Source organism: Salvelinus fontinalis, chromosome 40 (genome assembly GCF_029448725.1).
Source record: "Salvelinus fontinalis isolate EN_2023a chromosome 40, ASM2944872v1, whole genome shotgun sequence".
In the NCBI taxonomy this organism is placed as follows: Eukaryota; Metazoa; Chordata; class Actinopteri; order Salmoniformes; family Salmonidae; genus Salvelinus; species Salvelinus fontinalis.
In genome coordinates this window covers 24,216,584-24,235,760 of record NC_074704.1, presented here as the reverse complement: position 1 = coordinate 24,235,760, position 19,177 = coordinate 24,216,584, and the positions used below count along the sequence as shown (strand labels likewise).

Genomic DNA, 19,177 nt, shown 5'->3' with positions numbered 1-19,177 from the left:
GTACTTTCCCCGAAACGGAAGACACAAACAACTGGATTCATTATCCCTTTCATGGCCTGCCTCCAGTCCACTTCCCGATATCTGAACAAGAGCGCTTCATCGAAATTGCAACAAGCGGTTCTGTGAAAATTTAATTGAATCAGAAGCCACTGCCAGATTTCGCGTTAGGGCTTCGTACAGTTTCTTGCCTTGGCAAATCGCGCTGTTAAGACACTGATGCCCTTTGCAACCACGTACCTATGCGAGAGTGGATTCTCGGCCCTCACTTGCATGAAAACTAAATACAGGCACAGACTGTGTGTGGGAAATGACTTAAGACTGAGACTCTCTCCAATACAACACAACATTGCAGAGGTATGTTCATCCTTTCAAGCACACCCTTCTCAACCTGTGGTGAGTTATTCACAATTTTTGATGAACAAATAAGGTTTTACATGTAGGATGGCTAAATAAAAGAGCAAAATGATTGATTATTATATTATCATTTGTGCCCTGGTCCTATAAGAGGTTGTGACAAAAACACTCACTCTTATGTTTTTAATAAATGATTTGTATAGTGTGTGTGTGTGGCAGGCTTACAATGATGGCAAAAAACAACATTTGAGAGTGCGCTGACCCCGATGCTAGAGGGGGTACGCAGCTGGAGGTTGAATGTTTGAAGGGGTACAGGACTATAAAAAGTTTGGGAACCACTGGTTTGAATTGAAGAGGGCAGTCCATTGGCACAGACAAATCATACCAAGGATCTGGAAAGATTCTTTATGCATGAAGGGTCTAACATCCCTCCCAATGTGTTCTCCAGTCTCATTAAACATTTTACAAAAAGGCTCAGTGTCTTTATCCTCGCAATGGTAGGGTACTGGAGTACTGAAAATGGGTGCCAATATATATTTTTTTAGATTGAGGCATTGAAGACAAAAAGGATCCATCAAACGCATATGGTGTGTCATGGTCGTCTCTGACTTGTGGCCAGACTCGCTCAGGTGGAACAAACAAACTTGCAACTTTTTTCAACGCTGAATTGAATGGCATTGAAAACAAAAGGGGCCAATATATATTTTTTTGCCATCCTTTGTGAATCTCAAAGTAATCCAAGAGGTAATCATCTAGTTTAAAAAAAAAAATATCTAAACTTTCTTGTCCTTGGGTATTTCTGCATTGCCTATTTTGGGAAGTAAAATGTGATATTTCAGTTTTGTATTTTGAATACATTTCTAAACCTAGTTTTGCTTCGTCATTATGGGGTAGATTGATTATGGGGGAAAAACGATTTAATACATTTTAGAATACAGCTGTAACATAAAATGTAGAAAATAGGTCAAGGGGTCTGAATACTTTCCGAATGCACTGTAATTCAAAGTATTTGAGTTTGAGTTTGAGTTTATTTTATTTTTACAGGGACAGTGCACATTAATCAACGTTTCAGTAAAAGTGCCGGTTTTAGCCAGCCGGCTAATTTTCAACCGCAGTCCCTGGGCAGGTTATTAAAAACAATTACAATATAGACAATAGCAACATAGAACAAGACATAGCATACAGACATAGCAACATAGGACAAGCAAGACGTAGCATACAGGCAGAGCAACATAGAACAAAAAGCAGCAAGACAAAATTCATAAAAGCAACAAAGTGTTTCCACACCTCACAAGTTACAGACAACAGACATGGAAAGCGGCAACACACAGCTAGGGACCATGTTCACAAATCTGATTTTCCTTTAGCCATGTCTTCAAGCATTTTGTGAAAGTGTGATATGTGGTGCAGTTATGTGTGTCTGATGGCAGTGTATTCCAGACATGGGAAGCTCTCACAGAAAAAGCGGATTTACTAAAGGTGCTTTTCCTTAGGGGAACTACACAGTCACCTCTCATGGCAGACCTTGTGGATCTGCTGCCATATGTTTGGGTTTTCTGTTTAACAAAAATACTGAGTGGAGGGGGAGCCAAGCCATTTAGAATCTTGAATACAAGACATGCATCAGTGTATTGCACAAGATTTTCCCAACTCAGGAGCTCATGCTTTCTGAGGATGTGACAGTGATGATGGCTATTGGGCTTCCTATCAAGCACTTTGAGAGCCTGTTTGTAGACAGACTGAATAGGTCTTACTGTTGTACAGCAAGCTTGGGCCCAACTAGTCAAGCAGTATGTTAAGTGGGGGAGTATCATAGATTTGAAGTACAGTTTTGCTACCTCTGTAGTCAAACAATTTCGTATAAATCGGAAATTAGCTAGGTTGAATTTGGTTATTTGAATTACCTTTTTCACATGCTTTTTAAAAGAGAGGTTGGAATCAAGTATGATGCCAAGGTACTTAAAATCAGATACCACCTGGAGCTTCTCCCCTGACACATAGACATCTGGCTCAGTAGCATCTGTTGCCCTCTTTGTGAAGAACATGCAAACAGTTTTTTTCACATTGAGATGCAAACACGAGTCACTGAGCCACTTTGTAACCTGGACCATTACAGTAGTGAGTTCTTGTGCAGCTTGTTGTTTGCTCTTTGCATGCACATATATCACTGTATCATCTGCATACATTTGAACTACAGACCCAGTGCAGACAGAAGGCAGATCATTAATGTACAGGCTGAACAAGAGGGGCCCCAGTATTGACCATTGGGGCACACCCACATTATAGCTAAGAGTGGGCGACAGCTCATTGCTCACTCTGATACACTGAGTTCTGCCTTCAAGGTATGATTTCATCCATTTCAAGGCATCGGGGGAAAAGTTGAACTTGGACAATTTTGTGATGAGAATCTCATGGTTAACAGTATCAAAAGCCTTCCTTAGGTCCAGAAACACAGCCCCAACAACGCCCCCTTTGTCCATCTTGGACTTCACATTTTCCAGAAGAAAGCAGTTGGCCGTTTCTGTGGAGTGTTTCGCTCTGAAGCCAAACTGCATGGAATGTAATGTGAAGGGGCTGTTGTTGAGGTGGGCAATCAGTTTTTCTGCTACACACTTTTCAACAACCTTTGACACCACAGGTAGTATACTAATGGGCCTGTAGTTACTCACGTCAGCAGGGTCGCCTGATTTAAAGATGGCCGTTATTATGGCCGACTTCCATACCCTTGGAAACACCCCAAGACCAATAGATGTGTTGGTGACCTTAGTAATGGGCCAATGAGTGACTCTTTGTAGTTTTTAAGAAAGGTAGAGTCCATCCCAAACACATCTTTGGCTTTAGAGTTCTTTAGTGAGCTAATCACCTTGTCCACCTTTGACTCAGAAACCTCCCTTATGATGAAGACAGGTTGAGCATCATTTACTAGCACTGAGCCCAAGAAACCAGTGGAGGGGTTCTGTGTCAGTACCCTGACAGAGTCAATAAAGTAGGAATTGAAGGCTATTGCTATTTCGACTGCATCCTGTGTTAGATTGTTATTCACCATGATTTCTAGTCTTTTTGTAGTGTTACTATGGTCATTCCCTGTTAACTTTTTTAGATTCTCCCAGATCAGTTTAGAATTTCCCTTTGCTTCACCAATTATGTTAATAAAAAAGTTTGCCTTGGCCTGTCTGATTTCTTTCATCACCTTATTTCTCAACATGGTAAACCTACGTCTGTCATGCTCTAATTTGGATCTTAGGGCTATTTTTAGATAATAATCTCGTTCTTTCATCAATTTCCAGATTTCTCCATTTAGCCAAGGAAGAGTGCTCTTTTGGCCAGGTTTGGATTTGATTTTCTTTAGGAAACCATTTAATGTAGTCTGGATTGTGGATAGAAAAACTTGACTATCAGCTTCCACGTCTGCATAGGACAAGAGATCATTCCAGTTAATTCCCTTAATTGCGTTTTCAAAATAGCTTAATTCACTCTTAGGTATTCTTAGTTGATCAGGCTTTCTAACAGTAGAGAGGTTAAACCTGCTCTTAGACAGCTTTCTGGCTATAAGTGTCAGATTATGATCAGATAGCCCAGTAACCATATTGAATGTTTTAGTCACTCTCTCTGGTTTATTACTGAACACCAAATCAATCTGTGTTTTAGAGCAACAAGTCACCCTGGTTGACCCTTTAACTAGCTGTGTAAGGTCAAAGGTATTAGTGATCCGTTTGAGGGTTTTCCTACAACACTTGTCTTCATAATTAATGTTAAAATCTCCCATTAAGATGACCTCTTTCCCAAAATCACATTCCCTAAGCATGTTATTAAACTGATCAAAAAACACACTTTTGAGATTTTTTAAATTTAAAGATTACACCCATTTGAACATGAGTTATGCAAGAATTGTTTCACCTCCCACACATGCGGTGACCTCACCTGGTCTAAATGATGTCTCTAGAGACAAAACCTCTCTCATCGTCACTCAATGCCTAAGTTTACCTCCACTGTATTCACATCCTTGTCTGTACATTATGCCTTGAATCTATTCTTCTGCGCCCAGAAACTTGTTCCGAACGCACTAGACCAGTTCTTATAGCCTTTAGCCGTACCCTTATCCTACTCCTCCTCCGGTGATGTAGAGGTTAATCCAGGCCCTGCAGCGTCTAGCTCCACTCCCATTCCCCAGGCGCTCTCATTTGTTGACTTCTGTAACTGTAAAAGCCTTGGTTTCACGCATGTTAACATTAGAAGCCTCCTCCCTAAGTTTGTTTTACTCACTGCCAACCCGGATGTCCTAACCGTGTCTGAATCATGGTTTAGGAAGGCCACCAAAAATCCTGAAATTTCCAACCCTAACTATAACATCTTCCAAAAAGATAGAACTGCCAAAGGGAGCAGAGTTGCAATCTACTTCAGAGACAGCCTGCAGAGCTCTGTCATGCCATCCAGGTCTGTGCCCAAACAAATCGAGCTTCTACTTCTAAAAATCCACCTTTCCATAAACAAGTCTCTCACCGTTGCCGCTTGTTATAACCACCTTCTGCCCCCAGCTGTGTCCTGGACACCATATGTGAATTGATTGCCCCCCATCTATCTTCAGAGCTCGTACTGTTAGGTGACCTAAACTGGGACATGCTTAATACCCCGACCGTCCTACAATCTAAGCTAGATGCCCTCAATCTCACACAAATTATCAATGAACCTACCAGGTACAACCCCAAATCTGTAAACACGGGCACCCTCATAGATATCATCCTGACCAACCTGCCCTCAAAATACACCTCTGCTGTCTTCAACCAGGATCTCAGCGATCACTGCCTTATTGCCTGCGTCCGTAATGGGTCTGCGGTCAAATGACCACCCCTCATCACTGTCAAACGCTACATAAAACACTTCAGCGAGCAGGCCTTTCTAATCGACCTGGCCCAGGTATCCTGGAAGGATATTGACCTCATTCCGTCAGTAGAGGATACCTGGTTATACTTTAAAAAAGTGTTTTCCTCAACATCTTAAATAAACATGCCCCATTCAAAAAATGTTGAACCAGGAACAGATATCGCCCTTCTCTCCAGACCTGACTGCCAGTGACCAGCACAAAAACATCCTGTGGCGTACTGCATTAGCATCGAATAGCGTCCGCGATATGCAACTTTTCAGAGAAGTTAGGAACCAATATACACAGGCAGTTAGGAAAACAAAGGCTAGCTTTTTCAAACAGAAATTTGCATCCTGTAGCACAAACTCAAAGTTCTGGGACACTGTAAAGTCCATGGAGAATAAGAGCACCTCCTCCCAGCCGCCAACTGCACTGAGGCGCGGAAACACTGTCACCACCGATAAATCCACGATAATTGAGAATTTCAATAAGCATCTCTAAGGCTGGCCATGCTTTCCACCTGACTACTCCAACCCCGGTCAGCAGCCCTGCACCCCCCACAGCAACTTGCCCAAGTCTCCCCCTTTTCTCCTTCACCCAAATAGCTGATGTTCTGAAAGAGTTGCAAAATCTGGACCCGTACAAATCAGCCGGGCTAGACAATCTGGACCCTCGCTTTCTAAAATTATCCGCCGCAATTGTTGCAACCCTTATTTATTAGTCTGTTCAACCTCTTTCGTATCGTCTGACATCCTCAAAGATTGGAAAGCTGCTGCGGTCATCCCCTCTTCAAAAGGGGGAGACACTCTAGACCCAAACTGCTACAGACCTATATCTATCCTACCCTGCCTTTCTAAGGTCTTCGAAAGCCAAGTTAACAAACAGATTACCGATCATTTCGAATCCCACCGTACCTTCTCTGCTATGCAATCTGGTTTCCGAGCTGGTCATGGGTGCACCTCAGCCACGCTCAAGGTCCTAAACCATATCATAACCGCCATTGATAAAAGACAGGACTGTGCAGCTGTCTTCAACGACCTGGCCAAGGCTTTCGACTCTGTCAATCACCACATTCTTATCGGCAGACTCAACAGCCTTGGTTTCTCAAATGACTGCCTCGCCTGGTTCACCAACTACTTCTCAGACAGAGTCCAGTGTGTCAAATCGGAGGGCCTGTTGTCCGGACCTCTGGCAGTCTATGGTGGTACCACAGGGTTCAATTCTCGGGCCGACTCTTGTCGCTCTTGCTGCTGGTGATTCTCTGATCCACCTCTACGCAGATGAAACCATTCTGTATACATCTGGCCCTTCTTTGGACACTGTTAACTAACCTCCAAACGAGCTTCAATGACATACAACTCTCCTTCCGTGGTCTCCAACTGCTCTTAAATGCTAGTAAAACTAACTGCATGCTCTTCAACCAATCGCTGCCTGCACCTGCCCATCCATCCAGCATCACTACACTCTGGACGGTTCTGACTTAGAATATGTGGACAACTACAAATACCTAGGTGTCTGGTTAGACTGTAAACTCTCCTTCCAGACTCACATTAAGCATCTCCAATCCAAAATCAAATCTAGAATCGGCTTCCTATTTCGCAAACAAAGCCTCCTTCACTCACGCTGCCAAGCATACCCTCGTAAAACTGACTATCCTACCGATCCTCGGCGATGTCATTTATAAAATAGCCTCCCACATTCTACTCAGCAAATTGGATGCAGTCTATTACAGTGCCATACGTTTTGTCACCAAAGCCCCATATACAACCCACCACTGCGACCTGTACGCAGTTAACCCACTGTTCCTAGGCCGTCATTGAAAATAAGAGTTTGTTCTTAACTGACTTGCCTAGTTAAATAATAAATAAAAAAGGTTAAATGTAAGTCGCTCTGGATAAGAGCGTCTGCTAAATGACTTTAATGTAAATGTAATATTCGTCGCCAAACCCACTGGCTCCAGGTCATCTATAAGTCTTTGCTAGGTAAAGCCCCACCTTATCTCAGCTCACTGGTCACCATAGCAGCACCCACCTGTAGCACACGCTCCAGCAAGTATAGTTCACTGGTCACCCCCAAAGCCTTTTCCTACTTTGGCCACCTTTCCTTCCAGTTCTCTGCTGCCAATGACTTGAATAAATTGCAAAAATGATTGAAGCTGTAGACTCATATCTCCCAGATCACTGCACATAGCCCATTTGTGCTCCTTTGCACTCCAGTATCTCTACTTGCACATTCATCTTCTGCACATCTATCACTCCAGGGTTTATTGCTAAATTGTAATTACTTCGCCACTACGGCCTATCTATTGCCTTACCTCCCTAATCTTACCTCATTTGCACACACTGTATATAGATTTTTTTATATTGTGTTATTGACTGTATGTTTGTTTATTCCATGTGTAATTCTGTGTTGTTGTTTGTGTTGCACTGCTTTGCTTTATCTTGGCAGAGGTCGCAGTTGTAAATGATAACTTGTTCTCAACTGGCCTACCTGGTTAAATAAAGTTGGAATAAATAAAAAAAATTATAAAAAAGAAATAGTTTGATATGCTTGCTGTGTATTACACCAGTAAGTATATTACTCCTGTAAGATAGGGACAGTTTATGACCTCTTGACTATTTGTTTTAATGAGTTGCATCCATGTTATAAACACACAATGCCGCAGCAAAATATTTTGCAGGAGTTTTATCAAATGTATCGATTTTGTAAATGTGTCAGTTACAACCTCAATACAATGGTACAACTAATCAGTTTCTTGCTGTACATTATTTTGCAGATAGCTAAGTGTTTTTACAGGACATAAATACACAAATGAGCTGTCAGTTATGAAAATCAATGTAATCCTAATTATATTCCAGTTCTAAAAAAATTATATAAAAACAAAACAAAAAGTTTCTACTACAGTACTTACATATGACTGACTTTCAATCCCTCAACTTGGAGTCTCAAAATGGACACCAGTAAAGCAAACTGGTCCTCCTCTTACATCATTACGATATCAAAGCCTTTGAAAGCTAAATCAGTTATAGCAGTTATAATATACAATCCCTTTTATGACATTCAATGTCAATAGTTTACATTGCGTGTGTACAAGCACTTCATGTAGAAAACTATGCACACAAACATTCAAATATACATTATATGTATACAATATGCTTTACAAGGGGAGTGATTAAAGATCTTGCACTATGCTACATTTAATGTGAAACTGTAGTATATTTGTACCACCTTATTACTTAAAGAAATAATTATATTTTGTTACAGATTTACAAAGACATAGTAAGTCTAACCCCAAGTAAACTGTTTGACATCCACACCACAAGTATTAGCACCTACAGTATGTCCAGTTGTGAAAGTGTTTTGTCAAGTGTTGAACTCAGCAGCCGTGATTGTATTACGTGTGAAACTTGGAAGACATGCGGTCAACAAAAGCGTAATTCTATTACCCAGTTAGAAACATGGAGAGCAACACTGTTAGCAACAGCTTTCAGGACCAGTAGGCACATCAACTGCCTAGGCCCCAAAAAGACCCAATTAAGTGTTGAAAGGTGAAGTCTGGAGAGATGTGCCACGTTTTCGTTCAACAATTATTCTCTCAATCCTGAATAATACGATTCAACCCGCACAAATGCCATGTGACATCAGCTTGACTTTTTTTTTACTGTAGTAGCTACCATTAAAGGTGAAGTCAAAGCATGTTATCACTTCGACAGCTCACCAAACTGACTCAATTTAACATTTCTCTGAAAATTGGGAGTATTCATGAGTCCTTGTTATTGCACTCAAAAGTACCTCTCCTCGGACTATTTTCAACTGATACATTGTACAATAATGAGACATGATATCAACATTAAAAGGGGAGGTTCAGTTTTTGGGTTTCTAACCGAGAAAGTAATCTATGGGCTAGAAGAAATGTAACCCATGGTTGGGTTAGTCTACTTTTAGGATGAGTAACCATCTAACATTAAGTCATAAAATACTGAACATCCCACTTTAAGCAAGTTTGAGAAGCCATGACCCATACAATACAGAAACAGCCCACCCTTATCAACACTACAGGTAGTGAAGAGTAATGCCTTCATGGTCAGTTCCCATAGATACAGCACATGTCAGTCTCAATTGCATATCACCAGAAATGGTAGAAACTAGAGTTGCCATCGAAATTATAGCTGCATAAAAAGTATTTTGTTATAAAGCCTCCCTTCAGAACATTATTTCTGAGTAAACTGTGGTGAAAAGGAAGAGAGCAGAGTAGATGGACTTAGCAAGTCACTAATGCCAGGACTTTGCAATGTCTCCTAGATTGGCAGCGGTTGCATTGCCTTTCTGCAAGGCCCGCTTAAAGAACCATTTTGTGTCACTGTAATAGCACATATTCTACACCTGTTGTCATTACATGACTTACTCGACTTATAAGATAAGACTATTCCTCATGCGTTTGGTCCTCATAAAAAAGGACCATTTCCAAATGTACTGGCCTAACCTGAAAGGAAGGAACGTGAGTAGGAAAGGAAGAGAGTGAGTAGGAAAGGAAGAAGAGTGAGTAGGAAAGGAAGGAGAGTGAGTAGGAAAGGAAGGAGAGTGAGTAGGAAAGGAAGATAGTGAGTAGGAAAGGAAGATAGTGAGTAGGAAAGGAAGAGAGAGTAGGAAAGGAAGAGAGTGAGTAGGAAAGCAGGAGAGCTAGAAGAAGAAAAAGTAGTAGGGTGAATAGTAAGTTAGATATCTGTTCCTTAGTGCCCCTGATAACTTGGTTGTACTGAGGTCAATACCTAGACTGCGACCTGGGAAGGCACCGCACACTTTGATTTTGGGATTAAAGCTGCTCCATCGTAGCCTGGTCACAGATCTGCTGGCGCTGTCTTGTCAACTCCAATGACTGTAGGAAATGGCAAAACAGCACAAAAATATCTAGGGCCAGACTAGCTCCAACCCGTCCTCATCCAAAATGTTTTCAACCAGTTCCATGGCTGCTGTAGTCAAAGACGCCCTTCTTAAAGAACGGGGAGAAGTCACAGATGGCGTGCTTGGACAGCTGCAGACCACCCTCAGAGTCTGAATCAGTGCGGAGTGGAGAGCCCGAGGAGGGCGACATCATAACCCTGAAGAAGTTTTTCAGATATTTCTGGAGGAGCAAAAAAAATGCAGCAAAAAAATGTAAGCATATGCAACATTAACCTAATAAAAACATTTCTGTAGGAATGAGGTTTGTGCACTAATACATGATCACAACATATTGGCTATGCTTGGCCTTCTCAGACCATATTATATTTCAAAACTTGAGCTTTGATGACAAAATAGATCAGTTGTTGTATCACTTGCAAGGCACAGCTGAGTACGAATTGAATCATTTGCAACTAATTAACTTTTGTATTTTACTATACTGATGGTACCTGCATCTGACGGTCAGTCTCAGCAGAGGGAGAGAGCAGCAGAGGGTCTGCCTCTCAAGTTCCCTGCGCTCTCCTTTCCTCCGGTAAGACTGACCAGAGAGAGGGGACAGCCTTCCACCTAATGGCGAAACTCAAGTCGCATGCACAAATTCATGTTCTTATGACCATAGAAATGGTCGATATAAACAAAATAAAAAACGACGAGCTGCAAATAATCAAAAGGCAGGCCTATCGATACACTTGGCTACTGATTCATTGCAGTTGCAGTGCTGGTTGTAGCGCGAGTAGAAGTATGGAGAAGCGCTTTTTTTTGTTTTGTAAAAGTGTTAAATAAAAACAGTGCTGAATATAGCCTTAAACATGAACTCAATCAAACACAGCAGCTGTAACTTTGACAGTCTCGCTTTGGTCAGGGTTTTAAAAGTTATGAAATCTCACGTAGGCAAGTATCAAACTTTGCTGTGGGGTCGTTGAAGCTGTAGGCACAGTGATTTGAGCTATCCGATTGGCCAGCGCAGTAGGCACACTTGATATAGCTCTCTTGGTCCGCAGGGTAGACAAATTAAATGGTTCAAAATGAGAACACTTTGCCTACCCAGCGCGCAAATGCATCTACCGCCAACAGCGCAAGACTAATACAAAAAAAAATTGGAGCGTAAGGCTTTATCATTGGCTTTTCTACAGAAATGTTTGGTGATCGACTAGGAATGCCTTGCGATCGACAGTTTGGCGACTACTGCTTTAAATGTATGACAAGGAACAAATAGATCTCTGAACTGTTTTTTCATTTTTTTCATTTTTTTTTATGAACTGATGGATGAGAATGACAAACCTTCAGACTTTCGTCACCGACAGATTTCGATAACCCCGTCAATCATTACAACTTAAACTATACTACTTTTAAGAAACGCAATAGTATGTGTCAATGCCAGCACTCACCTCCAAGTGACTCTGCCGTTCAGCAACCATTCTCTCATCTCGGTTCCCAAAGAGTTTCTTGGGAGGGAATTCTAAAGCTGCAAGCTGGTATGGAAGGAGGTCATTAAGATTGTACCAATTATATTACTATTATCTACAATAGGAGAGGATGTGTAGTATGTGGTAATTCCTAGTTCAAAGTCTTTTACCTCGGGGAATTTCATCTTGAGAGTTTTGTGCATCTCCCGAAAGCGGCTGTATCTCCTGAAGACCGTCCACGTTTCGTCCATTACAGTGATCTAAAGAGAGAGGAAAATAATACTGAGTACAAGACTGATACAACTAACTCAAAATGGAAAATGGATATGGACTTGTCGGACGTGTGTACAAGACAAGAGACAGCAAAAGCAATGATGCTGGATCTTGAGAGATACTTAACAAAGATACTTAACAAATTAACAAGAGAAGCTTACCTTAATTTCAAACTCAAAGTGCTCATCTTTCCCTTGCCCTCTGAGAACGTAGCGAGGAATGCTAATTTTAACGGGGTCCTTTAGGCAGTCGGAGTTGGTCCCAAGAGGGACAGAGACAAATCGCTGCTGGGAAAGACATGGGTGGAATGAAAGAAAAATGGGAGAGAGAGAGAAAAACATGGACAGGAAGGTGTAGTCTTATTTATATGACAACAGTGACTAGGTACGAAACAGAACAGCTAGATACAACCACGCAACACAAAGTGTTCTGTGTAAGCCTATCTTTATTTTCTGTTTAAACAATTAACCATCTTTTATTAACATTATTGCAGTGATCATAGTCCCAAGTCATATTATTCTTCAGACATTCGTCATGTTACTACTCATACATATTCCTCAAAATCATATTGCACATTACCATATAATGAATATGCATAAACATGTACACAAACATATTGAAGAAAACAATTTTACCAGCCATAAATGATTGATGTGAGCGTTCATGTAAGAACAGAGAGGGAGAGCTAAGCTGACTAAACAAAATGTCACCCTATTCCCTGTAGGATAGAAAATCTACAAAATATCCAATTAATTAACTACACCAATACAAAACAAATTAGGTTCATGAGTAAAATTGTTCTTAAAAGTGACAATTAAGGGTTGACTAGGATTTGATTAAGGTGTACCACCACAGTGGCAGTATGTTAAGAACAGAAGCATTAAAATATACTATAAAATACTTTAAAATCAATAGCAGCAATTGGAGTTAGACCTTTACATTTTAGTATTTGATTTATAATATGGATATTTATGAATATAATACACTGCTCAAAAAAATAAAGGGAACACTGAAACAACACAATGTAACTCCAAGTCAATCACACTTCTGTGAAATCAAACTGTCCACTTAGGAAGCAACACTGATTGACAATAAATTTCACATGCTGTTGTGCAAATGGAATAGACAACAGGTGGAAATTATAGGCAATTAGCAAGACACCCCCAATAAAGGAGTGGTTCTGCAGGTGGTGACCACAGACCACTTCTCAGTTCCTATGCTTCCTGGCTGATGTTTTGGTCACTTTTGAATGCTGGCGGTGCTTTCACTCTAGTGGTAGCATGAGCCGGAGTCTACAACCCACACAAGTGGCTCAGGTAGTGCAGCTCATCCAGGATGGCACATCATTGCGAGCTGTGGCAAGAAAGTTTGCTGTATCTGTCAGCGTAGTGTCCAGAGCATGGAGGCGCTACCAGGAGACAGGCCAGTACATCAGGAGACGTGGAGGAGGCCGTAGGAGGGCAACAACCCAGCAGCAGGACCGCTACTTCCGCCTTTGTGCAAGGAGGAGCACTGCCAGAGTCCTGCAAAATGACCTCCAGCAGGCCACAAATGTGCACGTGTCTGCTCAAACGGTCAGAAACAGACTCCATGAGGGTGGTATGAGGGCCCGACGTCCACAGGTGGGGGTTGTGCTTACAGTCCAACACCGTGCAGGACGTTTGGCATTTGCCAGAGAACACCAAGATTGGCAAATTCGCCACTGGCGCCCTGTGCTCTTCACAGATGAAAGCAGGTTTACACTGACCACATGTGACAGAGTCTGGAGACGCCGTGGAGAACGTTCTGCTGCCTGCAACATCCTCCAGCATGACCGGTTTGGCGGTGGGTCAGTCATGGTGTGGGGTGGCATTTCTTTGGGGGGCCGCACAGTCCTCCATGTGCTCGCCAGAGGTAGCCTGACTGCCATTAGGTACCGAGATGAGATCCTCAGACCCCTTGTGAGACCATATGCTGGTGCGGTTGGCCATGGGTTCCTCCTAATGCAAGACAATTCTAGACCTCATGTGGCTGGAGTGTGTCAGCAGTTCCTGCAAGAGGAAGGCATTGATGCTATGGACTGGCCCGCCCGTTCCCCAGACCTGAATCCAATTGAGCACATCTGGGACATCATGTCTCGCTCCATCCACCCACGCCACGTTGCACCACAGACTGTCCAGGAGTTGGCGGATGCTTTAGTCCAGGTCAGGGAGGAGATCCCTCAGGAGACCATCCGCCACCTCATCAGGAGCATGACCAGGCGTTGTAGGGAGGTCATACAAGCACGTGGAGGCCACACACACTACTGAGCCTCATTTTGACTTGTTTTAAGGACATTTCATCAAAGTTGGATCAGCCTGTAGTGTGGTTTTCCACTTTAATTTTGAGTGTGACTCCAAATCCAGACCTCCATGGGTTGATAATTTTGATTTCCATTGATAATGTGTGTGATTTTGTTGTCAGCACATTCAACTATGTAAAGAAAAAAGTATTTAATAAGAATATTTCATTCATTCAGATCTAGGATGTGTTATTTTAGTGTTCCCTTAATTTTTTTGAGCAGTGTATATAATATAATATGAATATTTTCTTATAACACAATATTCATGAGGATCCTGTAGAAGTTTCAATAAAATGTTACTGACATTATGGACATACATTAACAATTACAAAAAGGCATGGTTACCATGTTACAAGAATAATGTTTCTTTGGAATATGATTTTCAACTAATCAAAAAAATCATTTAAATACACATTGGAAGTGGTAGGAGGGTACCATCATGTTCAAACAAAATAAGATTTACAAGTGAAATCTTTACTACAATGTTGCTCAACTCTTGTAGTATGCAAACCCTGATGTTATCAGTCTAGCTATCTGAATACAATACTCAGAAATGCAGTTGGCTGACAATACTGAATGTCGCTAGCTAGCTAACTCACCATGGCTTTCTTGCTCAAGTGCAATACTGAAAGAAAACAAGAGTTCAGCAGGACGGCACGGTCATTACGCTTCAGGCCTGCAGTGGCAGTTAAACTCCTTTCCATGTATTACCTATTAGCATTACATCCTTTTATGACCTGTAAGCACAGCCTTAAATCAGGTGGACAGATGATTGATTAGGATTGCTGCATCCGGGGTAGAGCTGAAAGTTAATTTCCAGGAATCAGCTGGGGGCCTGCAATCAGAAGGTAGAGGGACAATGCCTAAGCCCTTCCTCGTCTTTCTTTTGGTCTCAATCTGCCCTCTGTGAGTCACGGAGAATACGATGTCAAGCACCATACATCTATCAATGTGTCTCACAAGCACACAGCGGATGTCTGAGCGTCTGCGCAGCTCCACTCCCTGAAACTGGGGTTGGATGGGAACCAGAGTTGAGCCTCGAGGTTCCGGGTGGAACACAGCATCCTCTTGCACCAGGCCTATGTGAGTGTCGGTGAGAAAGAACTGGCAAAGGACAACTTGGCGCGAGGTGGAATAGTTTTCCACCTTGATGGAAGTGTAGAGAAGAAGGTGTATGTTAGCCAAGGAGGGCTTGTTGGGTCCTTCCATGTTGCCGTGCAGGATATAGAGCAGGTCAGCCATGATCCTCTTAAAACGTGAGGTAACACAGAGGCCACTATCCAGCAGGAGGTCTGGAACGTGGGACCTCCAGTCCAGAGAGAGGCGCGAGAGGTCTCCACAAAGCAAGGGGTGGGCTCCTGGGCCTTCCTGAACCTCTGCCGGGGCAAGGATCTTCAGCAGGGTACAGCATAGCTCCTGGGTAAGCTCTTTGCTGTGGGTGAAGATGACCAAGATGGTGTCTTTAGTGGAGCCCAGGAGTCGTACATGCTGCCCAGCAAAGCTCACTTGGATCTCTTTGATGTGCAAGAGACTGAAGTGCTGAAAAACTGCCAAAGGTTGGTTGTTACCTAAACCAGTACCAGCGGAGACTGCATAGATGTCGGTTTCAAATAACAGTAAGCAACTTGGTTGTGGTGTAGGCTGTTTGCAATTGGCAACACTTAGCCAGTAGATACCCAAAAGGTGGTGGGAAATGGTAGCGATTTTGGGCATCACACAGTACAAACAATAGAGCATCTTCTGAAGCGGAAGAGACTGTAATTCCAAAAGGCATATGGGAAACTGCACGAGCGTCTGACAATAAATTACAAGCTCCCCGTCTTTGTATGTAGTCATAGAGCCTTTAGGCCATAATGAAATGTCCGGAATTGCAGACACATTACCTTTATCGGGTACATTGAAAAGGCAATTGCCTGTCAAATTGGCAAAATGAACTTTATTCTGCCTCGAGTCGGGTTTCATTGAAGGTTCAAGCTGCTTTTTCTGAGCAAGTGGAAGATGTTTTGTAACTATGGTCATGTACTGAGAGAATGTACTAGTCAATGCTGAAGTCTCTCCTGCTTGAACCTGCCGAATGATATCCCGTGTACTCTGCAGATATCGTCCAGCGTCGTTGTAAACTCCAGACAGCTTGCCTGCCAAGTATCCAAGGACATAACTCTGTTTGGCTCCCAGTTCGTTGGTTAATATATCCGGTTCTGAAGTTCTCAGATTCCTCTGCACCTGCCCATTTACAGACTCTTTAGGGATCTTGTTGAGACCAAAGTAGCCCTCGATGGAGATTTGTCTCTTTGAACTTGGTCTCAGTATGGGGACTTCAGAATTTATCACGGTTACAGTGTCGTTACTTGTCTTGCTTGTGTTCTGAACTTGGTCTTTGGTTCCTTCCAAAGAGTCAAACTGTGAGAGCAACAGTGGGTTTTCTGTTCTGGTTTCTCTGGACTGATAATATGACAGACTTTTCATCTTGTCATCTTCCTCATCTGGCCTACATTGGCTGTTATTTCCATCCTCACCAACTATGGTGTTTGTAGACCTAAATCCCCAGTCCTTGGTTTTAAAATCACAGCTACTCTTCTCGCTCTCAGCTTGGTCAACCTTCCCCTTCACTTCCACCTGCCACCATTTTGCTTTTTCACCCTCTTTATAAGGCATTCTATCATTTTCTGCCAAGACTTTGGTTTCCCTTTCTGGATTGCCAATTTTATCTAACTCGGAGCGGTCTTTGCCGCCTTCTTCTTCTGAACTTGTTGTAGCCCCATCCAGGTGAGTGCTCGTCTCACGTTCTGGGACACACAGGAAGCTACGCCACAGCAAGTGCATAGAGTCTTTCTGTGTGGACAAGGGGGGATTCCATGACTATAACTTCAAACCAGAGATCACAGCTCTGAATTATAGTCTTTCATGTATTCCTTCTCACCCCAGTAAATTAAGTTTTTCCTCCACCAAGTGTAAAAATCCAGTTGTGATTGGAAAAAAAATCCAGATGAGCAAGATTACAATTCAAAAGGCAATTAAAGAGACTGATTATTGTTATGCAGCATGAATACAAAATTACACATCCCAGGCTTCCATGCAATTTTGACCTTTCCTTTTTGCTTATAAAACCAGACATCAACCCTGTTTGGTTGGACATTTCTCCTTATTATGTTCTACACTTAAATCGGCCTCCTCTGTCAGTGATGGTTTCATTTAGCCAATTGAGTATTTTATCAAATTTTATCAATTTATTTTATATTCTTATGTTTTTGCAATTTCTTTATAAAAGGTCTGAAGTTATTGGTTTAGGAATCTTCCCTGCTAATCAGATACAAATTTGGGATTCCTGTAAAGCAGGATGTTCCCTAAAGCGCCTTTTACAAACGGCATTAATTTTTTCATAGTTGGTGTGGTGGTTAGTAAGATTCAGAATGATTGCCAGTCAAGTTAAATTATTGTTTCAAAATGTCTGGTTAGTTTCTTCATCACCAACAGAAAAAAACTCAAGTCTTACCTCATATTTCAATTTCCTAGGGTTGACACGGTTTTGCAGCTTGGCATCATCCTGTAATGAATAAGACCACACTTCTAAGCAATGACAAACAATTCCTAAAAGATACATTGCAATGTCAAATTCATTTCAAACCAAAATTGCATATGCTGTGGTAAATGGACAACTTTGCCATTAGGCAAGCAAGAGTTCCTCTCATATTGGGGGGAAAGAAAAGCAAACCAGGCAAATCATCATCCACATACAAAAAAATATGAGAAAGGTTGGGAAAAGACCCCACTTGATTGGTCCATGTAACCTCTATAGAGAATTTTCAGAAATGCATGCAGATTATAGTCCATTCTGTATACCCTGTGTCGAGGACCTGGGCTTACCTCATCCGTTAATCTAACAGAGCTAGATTCATTAACTTCTTCGTCCTCCTGTAGAATTGAAGAACTTCATATCATTGCTATTTTTCAAAGCCACAATTTCCAAATTGGGGTTTCTTTATTATGCTCCCATTGTATGGGAGGCTACAGTAACTAAGACTTTATGAGTTTGAACATCAAGAATCTATTCTTGAGATTGAGAAATATCCCCATCTTAATATTGCCAGGCAAACAAAACAATGTATCACTGTGATGCTTACCTGCAGAGATTCAGATGAAAGTGAGAGCTCAATGTTTTTGTCACCATTGAAGAGGTTCAGCTTCTGTAACCTTCTCTTAACCTCCTCCTCAATGTATGCATTTATCCTGTCAACGGATAAGGAAACGTATTAGATACTCAAAATCTGCAATGGCCAGGTCAACTCTACTGTCAAAAAAGAAAGCATCTTTATTTTGATCATCTACATTTCATCATTCTCCACCACCTACAACAAATTTGCCTGTGCCGTTTCTGGCCATCATTGTGAATATTACATAGGATGACACATACAGTGCCTTCCGAAAGTATTCACACACACATTTACTTTTTCCACATTTTGTTGTGTTACAAAGTGAGATTAAAATTGATTTGTCAACGATCTACACAAAATGTCAAAGTGGAAGAAATGTTCCAAAATTTGTTTTGTTTTTTAAAATACAAAAAAATCTTTTGATTAGATAAGTATCCAATAAATGTTAGAATCATGATTACAGGGGTGAGTCTTTCTGGGTAAATCTCTAAGAGCTTTCCACACATTTTCCCATTATGCTTTTCAAAATTCTTCAAGCTCTGTCACATTGGTTGTTGATCATTGCTAGACAACTATTTTCAGGTCTTTCCATAGATTTTCAAGCAGATTTGAGTCCAAACTGGCCACTCAGGAACATTCACTGTCTTCCTGTTAAGCAACTCCAGTGTAGACTTGATCTTGTGTTTTAGGTTATTGTCCTGCTGAAAGGTGAATTCATCTACCAGTGTCTGGTGGAAAGCAGACTGAACCAGGTTTTCCTCTAGGATTTTGCCTGTGCTTAGCTCGATTTCATTACTTTTTTATCCTGGAAAAACTCCCCAGTCCTTAACGATTACAAGCACACTCATAACATGATGCGGCCACTACTATG

The 19,177-nt window shown here is 41.7% G+C and overlaps 1 protein-coding gene across 8 annotated transcripts in view; it reads right to left on the bottom strand.

Annotated features, from left to right (window-relative positions):
* Positions 1–7,885: 7,885 nt before the first annotated feature.
* kif16ba (kinesin family member 16Ba) overlaps positions 7,886–19,177 on the bottom strand; it is a 30,417-nt gene continuing 19,125 nt past the window's right edge. For 2 of the 8 annotated variants that reach the window (XM_055907528.1, XM_055907529.1), the window contains 6 exons: positions 18,277–18,382; positions 17,649–17,699; positions 11,997–12,119; positions 11,733–11,822; positions 11,545–11,628; positions 7,886–10,337 (listed from right to left, as the gene is read on the bottom strand). In XM_055907528.1, the coding sequence (XP_055763503.1) occupies positions 10,167–10,337; positions 11,545–11,628; positions 11,733–11,822; positions 11,997–12,119; positions 17,649–17,699; positions 18,277–18,382 (625 nt within the window). In that variant the 3' untranslated portion in view covers positions 7,886–10,166. Of the gene's footprint in view, positions 10,338–11,544; positions 11,629–11,732; positions 11,823–11,996; positions 12,123–12,262; positions 16,988–17,648; positions 17,700–18,019; positions 18,068–18,276; positions 18,383–19,177 lie in introns of those variants that run through there. The other 6 variants (XM_055907522.1, XM_055907521.1, XM_055907525.1 and 3 more) reach the window with 5 other exon arrangements.